The following is a 13990-nucleotide window of genomic DNA, read 5'->3' as shown; positions in this document are numbered from 1 at the left end:
ATATTTAGCCTTCATCATAGAGAGGAACCCATACTGTATATAGGTCAGCTTTAAAAGACTCTTAGATAAAAAAAAATGTGAAATAGATTGACTAAGATAAACTTTCTGCTTCGTTTATGATAAAACAAGTGACAATAAACAATTATGACAGAAATGAACCAATGAAAACAACTGAGTCACAGATTCCTGACTTGGGACAGGAACTCATAGAGTGGCAGGGCTATACATGAGAGATATTCTAGCTCTAGCTATCAATATTTTACACAATTTATTGGATCAGTTTGTCATGTTTGTTTTAGTCCAGTAATTTTAGTGCAATTTTTTTTTATCATTATTAAATATGTTGAATATTTGACTTCCAGCAAAAGTGACAGAACATATGTTAGAGAAAAGCCGATTGGTCCATACTTCAGACAGAGAGAGAACTTTCCATATTTTTTACTGTATGGTAGCAGGATTGAATAAATATGAAAGGAAAAGATATTTCTTAGCAGACAGACCAGAGTCATACAGGTACAAAATAATGATTACGCAGGGCCTGAAATAGCTCCAACTGAAAGAGTTGTGTAATTTTACATATCCAGATTCAATTTAATAGTGATAAGGTGTCAGCAATAGGTTCACTTTATTTGGTGTATGGAATAAACAAAGGTGTATATGTCTGTCTGGCAATTATCAACTGACCATGACCTAATGTTTATGGTTCATTGGTCAATCATAAGTTTTCCTGATTGAGTTTGTTTCTTAGATACTATATACAAAAGGTCATCTATATTTAAAACATGGAATAATTGTATGGTGTACATGTCTGTCTGGCAGAGTTCATCTGACCTTGGCGTCATTTTCATGGTTCAGTGATTCAATGTGTAATAGGTCAACTATATTCAAAGCACATTTGGTGTATGGAATGATTGTAAGGTATACATGTATGAAATTTTGAGTTTGGTTCATCCGACCTTTACCTCATTTTCCTGGATCATGTTAAATTGATGGGATAGTTTTATAGCTTTATATTTACGACTATCAACATGATATCAATGGTTAGTAAAGAAGGGTGAGAATTTCAGTGTTTTTACTCTTATGTACTGTTACTATAGAATGGAGTAGGTCCGGTAAGTGCCGGTTTTGGCCTCAAATTTCAAGTTCATCGGACGAAGGATTTTGGACACTTTTTAAACATTCAAATGTCTATTTCAATTGATTCAATTATTTTTTGTGAAAGATTTTAACTGATTCACTCATTTAAAACGCTCCGATTTTAGCTTAAATATGAAAAATCTATCAAATATGCCAAAAAATGTCAATTTTCAGATGGTTTTTGTCAAAAATGAAAGTGGCCGCATCCGTGTTCATCCTCGACCTTTATATATGTTATGTATTATCATTAAACACAACTTGGATTTCAATATCAAGAATGAACACGAATGCGGCCACTTTCATTTAAGACGAAAATCGTCTAAAATTTCACTAAAATGCTGAAATTGTGAAGATTTCAGTAATTTAGCATGACTTAATGATGCAAGTACCCGATATATGTGCATTGTAATGCCAAAAACAACCCATATTTATGTAGCAGATGCATTATACCTTCCAAAAAATAACTAGAAGTTTACATTTTAACAATTTTGTAAAACTGCTATATTTTGGGGCCAAAAAGAGGTCTTACTGAACCTACTCCTTTTTTTTAAATGTCATATTAACATCAAATTGAACCTAAATATTAACAGGTTAGTTGACCCTGGCGATGGTACTCCAGTATTTACCAGTAATGAAGACTACCAAAGATATCATGAAATGATGGTTGATATCAAACATACAATGAAAGCTGTTGGATTTTCAGAACAGGTAAGAAGAATGGACTTATAAATTTTGTATCTTTAGAGTATGCTTATAAAACATGTGCCTTCATTTATATTTCACTTTCTTAATAAAAATAAAAATGCCAATAGGCTATTTCTCGAATCATGTCTTTCACTGGAAAAATTGTCAATGTGAGTGAAGCCATTATGACATCTTTTAACAGCTAGATAGATGGCATGCCTGTATCCCTGCACTATTAAAGTTTCAAGCTCTTTTAGAACTGTCAATCAGCAGGGAAGTTTAGAAATAATTTATTAAAAATATTTTAGAAATAAATAAACTTGACACCAGAGAACAAAATGACATAGAATTTAAAAACTAAAAAAAATATAGGTCAACTTAAGCCTTCAAAAATAAGCAAAACCCATACTGTATAGTAAGATTTAAACATTTAATGATTGAAAAGGAAGATGATTATAATAGATCTTTACTTATTAAAGAGCCATTATTTGGTAATTTAAACAATATTTTTTTATTCCAGGATGTAGATTTGATTTTAGCCATTATGTCTGGTATCCTACACCTGTGTAACATAGAGTTCGTCCAGGAACCAGAGTCAGGACAAGTTATTATACTTAATGAAAATGAGATTGATGCAGGTTAGTATAGATCTCAGATAGGGTTAAGAACCACAAAAGTAATATATTTGAAGACTAGATATTGTCTGGTAATTTTTAAGACTGCTCATTTTCTTTACCAAAATGTAGTAGAGGGCAGTATACTGAATTGAACATAATTTTATGGTTGTGGTATATATAGTTGTGAATTCAAGATTCTAAGTAGATATAGGAAGATGTGGTGTGAGTGCCAAATTGAGACAACTCTCCATCCGAATAACAATTCACTAAGGTTCACATTTCAGTGACCAGATGCAAGGCCATGATTTAGATAAAGTGTGGAACCACGGCCCCAAACTAGGCAATGTTTGAATTGGGATTCCTTAAGACTACATCTGGTGTCAATTTGTATTATTCTTGTAATGTTATAAACATTTAATTATATCTTTCTTTTCTTTATAGCTTCAGTATTACTGTCATTACAACCAGAAGATCTAGTAACAAAGTTGTTGGCTAATACTGCATGGGTAAGAGGTAAGGTTTTGATCCTTTTGTTTTATAAATAAGGAGGCTTTTTTACAATTTGGGTTGTTTACCTTTACAGCAGAATAATTGCAACCCTGGTAGTTTAATTCTTCAGACAGATACACTGTTAAAAGATTTTTTAAATTAAAGTGGCACCTAACACTACAGGGAGATAACTCTGTTAAATCAGCTAAACATTTTAATTATTTTTTGTTGTTGAGGGCATATTAAGCTTCTCAATGATCAAAATTAGTGTTTATCAAACTGCTATGTAACCAATGTAACTTTTCTGATAAAGTGTGTGGTTCAAGTTTTTTTTAAATTTTGACAGAGGGTGAAATTAAATATTTCGTCAAAATTTATTTTAGATTGAACAAGCCAAATTAATTTTAGTCAAGGTTTTTGGTCGTAACCACCTTATTGCTGCTTTCTATTACATTTGGAAGGTCTATTAACCTTTAAAACTCTGAATTTATTTTACATACTATAATTCTGAGACTACCAAAACAACAAAACAAAATTCCAAACTATTCTGCATATGTAAATAACAAACAATACTGTAAACTAAGACCTTACTGAACAATATGAACTTAAACCATGAAAAAACTTAGCATATCCATCTAAGACTGTATTCCACACCTATCAGATTATACATATACTCTAGTAAAAATAAGCTATTTGTAACAATTCAAATAATTTAGTGTGAAATCAGGTCACATTAAGGAAGAAAATATCCATTCATTGACCTATACTTGTTAACTTTTTATACATTGTGACTTGGATAGACAGTTGTGTCATTTGCACATCTTCTTATTTATTCTGTCATCTTTTAGACACTATCTTCTAGTTTACAGATTATATATTGAGTTGTGTCCCTTTGTATGAGAAAGAATAGTAAAGTTACAGTTTGTATATTGAGTTGTGTCCCTTTGAAGGAGAAAAAATAGTAGTTACAGATTGTATATTGAGTTGTGTCCCTTTGTAAGAGAAAGAAAAGGAAAGTTACAGATTATAATTGAGTTGTGTCCCTTTGTAGGAGAAAGAATAGTAAAGTTTAAGTCTGTTCCTGAAGCTAATGATGGAAGGGATGCCTTAGCTAAGACAATCTACAGTCGATTATTCAGTTGGATGATACAACAGATTAACCTCATGTTACATGTAGAATATGATACGTAAGGTCAAAATAGTCAGAAATTTAACCAAGTTGTATATCAAGGCCCCTCATGGCAGTGTCCAAGTTATCACATAATCACAATTTTTTGCCAATATAATGACATGATCATTAATTAATCTTTCAAACAAGATAAACAAATAAACAAAAATACAGTCCTAAATTATCAAATACTCAAATAATTATGTAATATTATTTTGTATGGTATTCAAACACTATAAAAATGGCCATGTAATCACATTATGAAAATCCCTTTAAGGAGGCTTATAAGTGAAGTCAACATTTGTTAGTCTTGTATTATTTTAATTTTAGTTTCTTGTGTACAATTTGGAAATTAGTATGGCGTTCATTATCACTGAACTAGTATATATTTATTTAGGGGCCAGTTGAAGGACGACTCTGGTTGCGGGAATTTCTCTCTACATTGAAGACCTGTTGGTGACCTTCTGCTGGTTTTTTTTTCTATGGTCGGGTTGTTGTCTCTTTGACACATTCCCCATTTCCATTCTCAATTTTATAGTAGGAAACCAAGTGCATATCTCAATGTTTTAAAGTCTTAGACTTATTATACCCCCGCTTTAAAAAAGGGGGGGTATACTGTTTTACCTCTGTCTGTCCGTCCGTCAGTCCGTCCATCAGTCCGTCCATCAGTCCGTCAGTCCGTCAGTCCGTCAGTCCGTCCGTCAGTCAGTCCGTCCCATGAAACTTTCGTCACATTTTTCTCAGGAACTACACATCCACCCTTTCTGTAATTTGGTATCAACATTTATATATGTCAGCCATACCGTGTGATGCGTTTTCAGATTCATCACTTGACAACTTCCTGTTTACCGAACACTTGTCTGATTTTACACATGATAGCCAAGTTGAAAATTTTCGTCACATTTTTCTCAGGAACTACAATACAAGGATTTCTGAAATTTGGTTTCAGGATTTATATAAGTCAGCTATACCGTGTGATGCGTTTTCAGATTCCTCACTCGACAACTTCCTGTTTACCGAACACTTGTATGATTTTACACATGATAGCCAAGTTGAAAATTTTCGTCACATTTTTCTCAGGAACTACAATACAAGGATTTCTGAAATTTGGTTTCAGGATTTATATAAGTCAGCTATACCGTGTGATGCGTTTTCAGATTCATCACTCGACAACTTCCTGTTTACCGAACACTTGTATGATTTTACACATGATAGCCAAGTTGAAAATTTTCGTCACATTTTTCTCAGGAACTACAATACAAGGATTTCTGAAATTTGGTTTCAGGATTTATATAAGTCAGCTATACCGTGTGATGCGTTTTCAGATTCATCACTCGACAACTTCCTGTTTACCGAACACTTGTATGATTTTACACATGATAGCCAAGTTGAAAATTTTCGTCACATTTTTCTCAGGAACTACAATACAAGGATTTTTGAAATTTGGTTTCAGGATTTTTATAAGTCAGCTATACCGTGTGATGCGTTTTCAGATTCATCACTCGACAACTTCCTGTTTACCGAACACTTGCATATTTTTACACTATTAATATTATCCACTTGCGGCGGGGGTATCATCAGTGAGCAGTAGCTCGCAGTTTCACTTGTTACATCAGGAGTGGACAGTCAAGTGAGAGATTTCTAGAATTTCTTCATTTGCACGGGAGACTTCCGCCCAAAACACGATGGTTGGCAGCTATGTGTTTCTTTCTACTGGTTGCTAATAGGGTTTCATAATTCAAATGAGTTAAAATGAAGAAAAACATTATCTAAGAAATTTGTTTTTATAACTTGATTTGACTGCTGTTATATTTTACTTCTTGTACATTTTAGGAGATACCCTGTGGGAGTAATAAGTATCCTTGATATGGCTGGGTTTGAAAATTTTCCAGTCAACAGTTTTGAACAGTTGTGTATAAATGTAGCCAATGAGCAGATACAGAATTATTTTAACCAAGCTGTGTTCACTGCAGAGATGATGGCGTATGAAGAGGAGGGAATCAAACCACCAAAAATCAAATTCACCAATAACAAGGAAATATTAGATCTATTTTTACAGGTATACACAATTGCGTTCAGAGTATGTTTTTTTTTTATTCACATGACATTTTGGATCATCAAGTATTTATAAAAATTATTGTCATTTTTCAGTATACTTTTGTTTAGACTTTTTTCAAACACTACCCTAGGATTTGCATACACCGGTAGTTCTTGTCCGATATCTTAAAAGGGAGATAATCAATTTGAATACTTCAATTAATTTGGCTGAATAACTTTACTGAGTAAATTTTTTTGTACATGCCAAAACATTTAGAATAATATAAAAAAAAATAGGGATTGTTTAGAAGACAATTAGTTGCAATAATATGCTTATTATCTTAGATAACATGTTTTTTTTCATGCAAGCAAACAACATGCAAAAAGAACTGACATAATTATTAGTTGTAACCTCTATAAAGGCATCCACCAATTGGAGAAAAAAAGGTTTATATTTGTAAAAAGTTTCTTCCCTTGTACGTGTTGTTAATAAACAAACATTGTTTGTTATTACAGAAATGACTTTCCAGTGATGATATTTAGATCCATAATACTTCTTTGTTTTTCAGAGACCTGTAGGATTATTTGCCATGCTGGAGGATGACTGTCGTCTGTCCACCTCTATGGATATCAGTTTTGTAGAAAAATTAAACAGAAACTTTGTGAAGAACAGCTATTACAAAAAGTCAAAGTCTCGAGATCCAGTCTTCACAATACTTCACTTTGCTGGACAGGTATGGAGTTTATTCTGAAGTTAACATTTATAACTAATTATTAATACTTGAATTAAAATATTATTCAGCGAGCCATGAGTTTTAAATTTGAAAATTTACATGTTTCGAGTGGATAAATGTTGTATCACACTGGCTGCAGTGGTAGTATCTATATATATATAGATTCCAGCAATGTGCATTAAAATATATCATCGCCGCCCAAAACATGTTTAAAGGGAGATAATCAAATTTACTTAAACTTCAATATTACAATATGTGGTAATTATAGAGTTTTGCAAAACTCCTCTAAAATAGCTGAAAAGAGATTAATGAATGTCTGTATGTCTCAAGATTTGTTTTGTTCTCTAACTTAAGTTTGCTGGAACCAAATGTTATGAAAATTATATACAATGCTAAATACCACAAATCACAGATACAGTAAGAATTTGGGTAGCGTCACTTTTACTGTTCTTAGATGCGTTCATTGTCCCTTTATAATGTTATATGCAAGCAGGGGAAACATCCATGTCCTATGGACACACTTTAAATGACAAAAGATATATTGAAACAAATCTTAGTTATATTGATAAAAAGATATAAAGGGATAAAATGTGAATACATACTTTTGCCTTGCATCTATGTAAATTAAGTAAAAAAATATAATGAGAATTTGCATTCTACAAATTAATTTGGATCTCACCTCTCATACAACTGTTTATCTTGATTTAGTTCCTCCCAGCCCTTGCCCAATAAAAAAAATACTAGTGTACAAAAGCCTTTTTTTCAAATCTAACTGAAGTTTTGGTTTAATTTACACAGGTGGTGTACAGAGCTGAAGGATTTATAGAGAAGAATAGAGAAACACTGGGTACAAACTTCCAAAGTCTAATGGAAAATAGCCAAAACAGACTCATTACAGACCTCTTCACAACACAATTGTCAGAGGCAGGAACCTTAAAAAAGGGGTGAGTAGACTATCTTGTTTTATAGTATTTTGTTAGGCCCTGTCTGTTTTGAGATTATACCATAAAATTGAGATATAACACTTGTTTGAACTTTCAATTATTTTGTAGGATTTTAAAAAAATCTTTTGTATTTGACATTTGCATTTTTTGCATTTTTTTCCAGAGATACTTTACACAGAAACCAGTGGTCTGTCCCAGAATGGCAGATGCCAAACAGACCTGCTTTGGCTGGAGAAGAAACTTTGTCTAGACGTGCAGGCAGAGATTTACAGAGAAGGTAAATTATGGTTTCTAGTATTTACAGATTTTTGGAAAGATTTGAACTTCTTCTTAATCTTTCCTTAGGCACCCGCCTCCCTATCGACTAAATCTGCAAAATGTATACACACTGTAATATAGTTCCCTATATTTCTCATGTCTATCTATATATGCAGTTCATTCAAATATGTTTGTCTTTAAGGTGTGTTGATGTGTAGGCTATTTTTGTCATTTGAGTGTTATTATTACACAGAATGGCTATGTATACAATTTTCATCACATTTTCTCCAACAATATATAAAAAGTTTGTAAGGGTTCTACGGAACCCAGTGTCTCACCTACTTTTGCTGTAAATTGCAGGCTCAACAAAAATGAGGGAAAAAATCAATAAAAATATTCCGCTTGATACTATCTTTTGATTGTAAGAAGTTTCTGTTTAAGTTGGAAAAAATCCAGGATAGCTTATGAATCTAATAAATGTTTTAAAAACTTTAACTATATGAATGTAATGTTAACTGGAAGAAAAACTAAGTCCATTTATAAGTAAAATACAGATACACAGGTACAAGATATTTACAAAATTTCCTTCTAGATAATAGCTTTTGATCATAAACAAGCTTCTGTCCAAGTTTGGTACAAATTAAAAATAGTATAAGAAAGTTCTTAAAAATTTAACCACAGAGTGAATGTGTTGTTTCCTGGCAGAAAATCTAAGTCCATTTAAAGAAAAATACGGAAAAAATGGATTTATCGTTTTACAAAATTTACTTCTGGATACTATCTAATGATCATACGCAAGCTTCTGTCCAAGTTTGGTACAAACCAAAGATTGTTTAAGAAAGTTATTAAAATTTTAAAAACTTTAACCCCAGAGTGAATGTAATGTTTTCCCGCAGAAAAACTAAGTCCATTTATAAGTAAAATACAGAAAAATGGAATTTTATTTTCACAAAATTTACTTCTGGATACTATCTTATGATCATAAACAAGCTTCTGTCCAAGTTTGGTTGAAATCCAGTATGGTTTAAGAAAGTTATTAAAATTTCAAAAACTTTATCCACAGAGTGAATATTTGTGGATGCCGACGATGACACCGACGATGGAATGTAGGATTGACAATTAGAGGTTCCTAAAGTTTGGTTTCAAGCATCGTGTGAACATGATTAACAGTTTTTATCCATCGCTTATTAGTTAATTCCTTTTACCAAATGCAATCAAATATATACTAGTGGTCTTATTAGGAAAAATTAGTTCAAACTGTTATTTTTTTAATACAATTTTAAATAGATGGATTATCAAAACTTTAAATGGAAAGGCAAAATTACCCCTATTTGTAGACATCCGAGGTAATATTTAAATGAAGAAATGTATGCTATATATTATAGATATTGTTTTGTATTGTAGATTAAAAGACAGTCAACATGTGGATAGCAATACTCCCCCAGTATCTACTGCCAGTGCCTATTTCAGGGTAAGTAAGTCAATTGGTGTTAAACTTTGTAATACCTTACCCAGATTTGTGCAGTGAATAAAAAATGAACATGAGAAACGATGATAGTCCGTCCAAAGTGGACGATAAATGGCTGACCCATGTTAAGAGAGAACCATATCTCTTGTACGTAAAAGACACCCTTGTAGATTTCGGAAAAAGAGAAGACAAATGCCGCTACAAGGCAGCACTAATACCTACAAAGTGGAAAGGGATTCATATAAGTTGCAATAACTTGTTTTCCAGTCCACTATAAATAAATATATTAAAACTAATAAATGAACATATTTTGTACCATTATTTGTTTTGTTAAAGGGGTTGGACTGGTACACAACACTTGGGGAATTAACTCTATGTATTTTACGTAAATGTTTTGGTTGTATTCTAACATATTTAACTACTTTAAAAAATAAACACAAATGGTTTTTAATGCAGTGACCCTGCAAAAAGCATGGGTATCCTTTTGAAAAAGTATAAATGTAAACAATAATATTCATGTACTAAAATTTAGGCAAATGAGTTTTCCTGTTTTATATATTAGAAATTAAAAAAGTTTGAATTTCAATATTCAGTAATATTCTGTACAATAAAAGTAAAACAATGAGTTATTTGATACAAACTCTAACTCCATTGTCACAATGGTAAAAACTTATTTTAAAAGGGAAAATTTTAATTTATCTTTTTATCTCTTACAAGATTATATGGACAATTATGCATTTTTTTTTTATAGAATTCCTTAGCCAAGCTGATGAAAAAGATGGCCAAAGGAGAGCCACACTTCATTAGGTGTATAAAACCAAATTCTAATCAAAATCCACACCAATTTGATGATAAAATTGTACTGAGTCAGTTAATAAGTACTGGAGTAGTGGAGACTACAAGGATACGGAAACTGGGATATCCAACTAGGATGCCTTTTGAAGACTTTATACACAGGTATGTCTGTTAAAATAGGAATACAAGATTGTTATTTTCAAATTGGAAAAGGGAGATAATTTCAAAATTCATGAATTTCAAAAATCAAGTTTAATTAATATCACTATTGAAGAAGGACTTTTAAAGATGTTACATAAGTAAGGTTATCAAATGTGATATAACAATCAATTGAAAAAGGGAGATATTTCTTAAATTCTTAGAAAACAAAAGAAAAAAATTAACTATTATATTTAAGAAATATTGACTTGATCCTTTTCTATTTTAATTCTAGGTATAAATTTTGAGAAGAATTTTTCTAATGATGTGTGTTCATCAAAATAATAGTAAAATTAGTCATAGTCTGAACATAAAATTATTGTGGTTTTTTTCATCTAGTTCTCACAATATTCTTTTATTTTCAGATATTCAGTGATTGCTTTTTTAAGACGGATTGACGAAAATGAAATTGGTCCAAGGGTTTGCCAACATATACTAAAGTATGCTGGATTAAAGGGTTGTGAAATTGGAAAATCACGGGTAATAGAAATATACACTCTTACTGTAGTTAACTCATCAATGTAAATATAACGGAGTTTGGTGAGACTGTCATCAAAGTGAGAGGGTTAGCGCTATAAAACCAGGTTTAATCCACCATTTTCTACATTTTAAAATGCCTGTACCAAGTCAGGAATATGACAGTTCTTGTCCATTCGTTTTTAATGCGTTTTGTTATTTGATTTTGCCATGTGATTATGGACTTTCCGAATTGATTTTCCTCTAAGTTCAGTATTTTTGTGATTTTACTTTTTACTGGTTATAAATACACTCATTCATGCAGATAAAAGATTGAAAGTGACACTAGACTACAAAATTTAAAAAAAGGCTAAAAGTTTTTTTTAAAGTACCAAGCTGAAGAGCATGGAAGACTCCAAATAATATGATGTAAAAATATAAGTCTGATGCTTTATTATACATGTAATATAAATAAAATTATAAATGTGGACTTTTAGAACTTGTCACACACAGACTTTCTTTTTTCTGATACTTTGAGTTATGAGAAGTTGTTTGTTTATATAACTTAAGCCAAAGCTTACATCATATGCATTCTTGTTTAAAATTATGGTAAAAACAAACTCATTTCAAAAGTTTAACAGTCAGACAAAAATGCATTTGGACATATAAGATAATATTTGTGCATGACTGACCGTATTTTTTTGCATCTTCAACATAAGGTTTCCACCAACATATTATTTGTTCTATCTAATCAGTTATACCATATAAAACTTGAATTATGAAATGATTTACATTTTATTTCAGGTATTTCTTAAATATTTCCATACTGAACAGTTAGACTTGTGTTTGGAAACTATATACAAAGACATTATAACTGTCCAAAAATGTGTGCGGGGACATTTTGCCAGAAAATTCTGTCGACGGTTGAAACAGATTCAACAGCACCAGCATCAAGACCTGGCTGAATTCAGTATATCGTTAAACAGAGACTGTGATAGAGTTTATCATATGATGCTTTCTTCAAATGACCATGATCACCATAAGTTTCAAAAATTGGTAAGGGTTAACTGGGAATATCCAACACAGTGTTAATCCTCCACCTATCCATATCTTAAACAAAGTTTTTTGAAAGAGATATTTAGAGAAAAAAAAACTATATAGATATAAGATGTGGTATGATTAACAATGAGACAACCATCCACCAAAGTTTAAATGAAGAGGATGTAAGCAATTGTAGGCAACACAATGGCCTTTAACAATTAGAAATACCGATACTGTGTAGATGCCTATATTTGATGAAATCTTAAGAGTAGGTTAACATTTTATTTAGAAAAGCACAATCATTCTTGAGCTTTCAAATAACTTATAATTTCAAGATGATGCCACAATGGGAGAGTACTAATCTTTTTTATAGAGTGATTAATTTTTAAAATGTTATTTATTTAAACTAGTGTTAAACCCCACCACATTCTGCATGTATGTGCCTGTCCCAAGTCAGGAGCCTGTAATTCAGTGGTTGACGATTGTTGATGTGTTGCATTTTTTTCTTTACTTTTTTGCACATAAATTAGGTCGCTATAAGTTTTCTCGTTTAATTTATTTTACATTTGCCTTTTCAGGGCCTTTTATAACTGACTATGGGCTATAGGCTTTGTTCATTGTCTCATTGGTAATCATACCACATCTTTTTTATAGATAGAGGAGAGACATATTAGGAGACCAAACAGACAACAATCTGAGGAGATTGAAGATTTTCCTGACTATGAAGAACCATCTTTTAGGTAAAAATTTAAGCTACCTTAAGTTACGACATTAAAAAAAATATTTTTTGAATAACACATGAAAAGGATAAAATCATCAACATGCTGGGCAGGACAACAGATCATACACCAACAACCAATTGCTCAGAATTATAAAAGTTATACAAACAATGACTAACACGGTCCAGATACCCTGGCATATGGTACAGACACAAAATGAGTGGGTTTGTTTAAAGTTCTCTAAATGACATATTTAACAAAGATATCAATTTTTCAACTTCAAAGTGAAACATCTCCCTTTGGCAAATTACAATAGGAAAGTTTTGTAGAGAGAGATTTTTCTGTTATCTCTCTTTGGCATATCACAGTGGGAAAGTTTTGTAGAGAGAGATTTTTCGTTTATCTCCCTTTGGCAAATCACAGTGGGAAAGTTTTGTAGAGATAGATTTTTCTGTTATCTCCCTTCGACAAATCACAATGGGAAAGTTTTCTAGAGATATATCTTTCATTTATCTCCCTTTGGCAAATCTAAATGAGAAAGTTTTGCAGAGATATTTTTCTTTAATCTTCCTGTGGGAAATCACAATGGGAAAGTTTTTAAGAGATAATCTGAAAATAACAGTTCAAATGTGTTGTTCTATACTCTAATGTTAACCAAAAGAGGGTCAGAACATTAGCATGATTGCAATGTATTGATTATTTCCATGTTAGTTGATGCATGTATAAGTAGATATGTTCATTAACTATTTCAGTTTAAGGTGGTACTGTCAATGTATATTTGTTCCGCTTAACACAGAAGTTCCAGTGGAAACTTTGTTATAAACCTTGTCATAAGATTTATTCCTGTTGGAACAAATATTCTACACCATTTATTCTGTTAGGAACATCTACTTTAATATTTATTCCTGTGGAAATGATATTCCAGAATATTTTTCCTTTTGGAATTTATATTATGAAGGAACTTCTATTCCGTGAGAGTACCTAACTCACTACAGGGAGATGACTCTGTAAAAATCGTCTAAACGTATTTGTTAAGGAAATATTAAGCTTTTCAATGATAAAAACTAGTGTTTGTCAAACTGTGATATGTCCAATGAAATTTATGTGAGAAAGTGTGTGGTTCAAGTTTTTTGAAAATTTTAGATTTTTGTAAAAGAGTCAATTAGGAAATATTTTGTCAAAATTTTATGAAAATTACACGAGCCAAATTAATTTTAGTCAATGTTTTAGGTACCACATTAAGCC

The 13990-nt window shown here is 31.6% G+C and overlaps 1 protein-coding gene across 6 annotated transcripts in view; it reads left to right on the top strand.

The window, feature by feature from the left end:
- Positions 1–13990, top strand: part of LOC139498732 (myosin-IIIb-like) — a 43451-nt gene that overhangs the window by 13547 nt on the left and 15914 nt on the right. For all 6 annotated transcript variants that reach the window (XM_071287262.1, XM_071287265.1, XM_071287260.1 and 3 more), the window contains exons 7-20: positions 363–513; positions 1728–1845; positions 2342–2459; positions 2880–2951; positions 3979–4114; positions 5929–6154; positions 6702–6866; positions 7665–7810; positions 7974–8087; positions 9473–9539; positions 10288–10493; positions 10895–11009; positions 11790–12041; positions 12681–12766. In XM_071287262.1, the coding sequence (XP_071143363.1) occupies positions 363–513; positions 1728–1845; positions 2342–2459; positions 2880–2951; positions 3979–4114; positions 5929–6154; positions 6702–6866; positions 7665–7810; positions 7974–8087; positions 9473–9539; positions 10288–10493; positions 10895–11009; positions 11790–12041; positions 12681–12766 (1972 nt within the window). The remainder of the gene's footprint in view (positions 1–362; positions 514–1727; positions 1846–2341; positions 2460–2879; positions 2952–3978; positions 4115–5928; positions 6155–6701; positions 6867–7664; positions 7811–7973; positions 8088–9472; positions 9540–10287; positions 10494–10894; positions 11010–11789; positions 12042–12680; positions 12767–13990) is intronic.

The sequence above is a fragment of the Mytilus edulis genome, chromosome 12, assembly GCF_963676685.1.
Source record: "Mytilus edulis chromosome 12, xbMytEdul2.2, whole genome shotgun sequence".
In the NCBI taxonomy this organism is placed as follows: Eukaryota; Metazoa; Mollusca; class Bivalvia; order Mytilida; family Mytilidae; genus Mytilus; species Mytilus edulis.
Note: the sequence above shows the minus strand (reverse complement) of the source record. Positions and strands in the feature narration are given on the sequence as shown.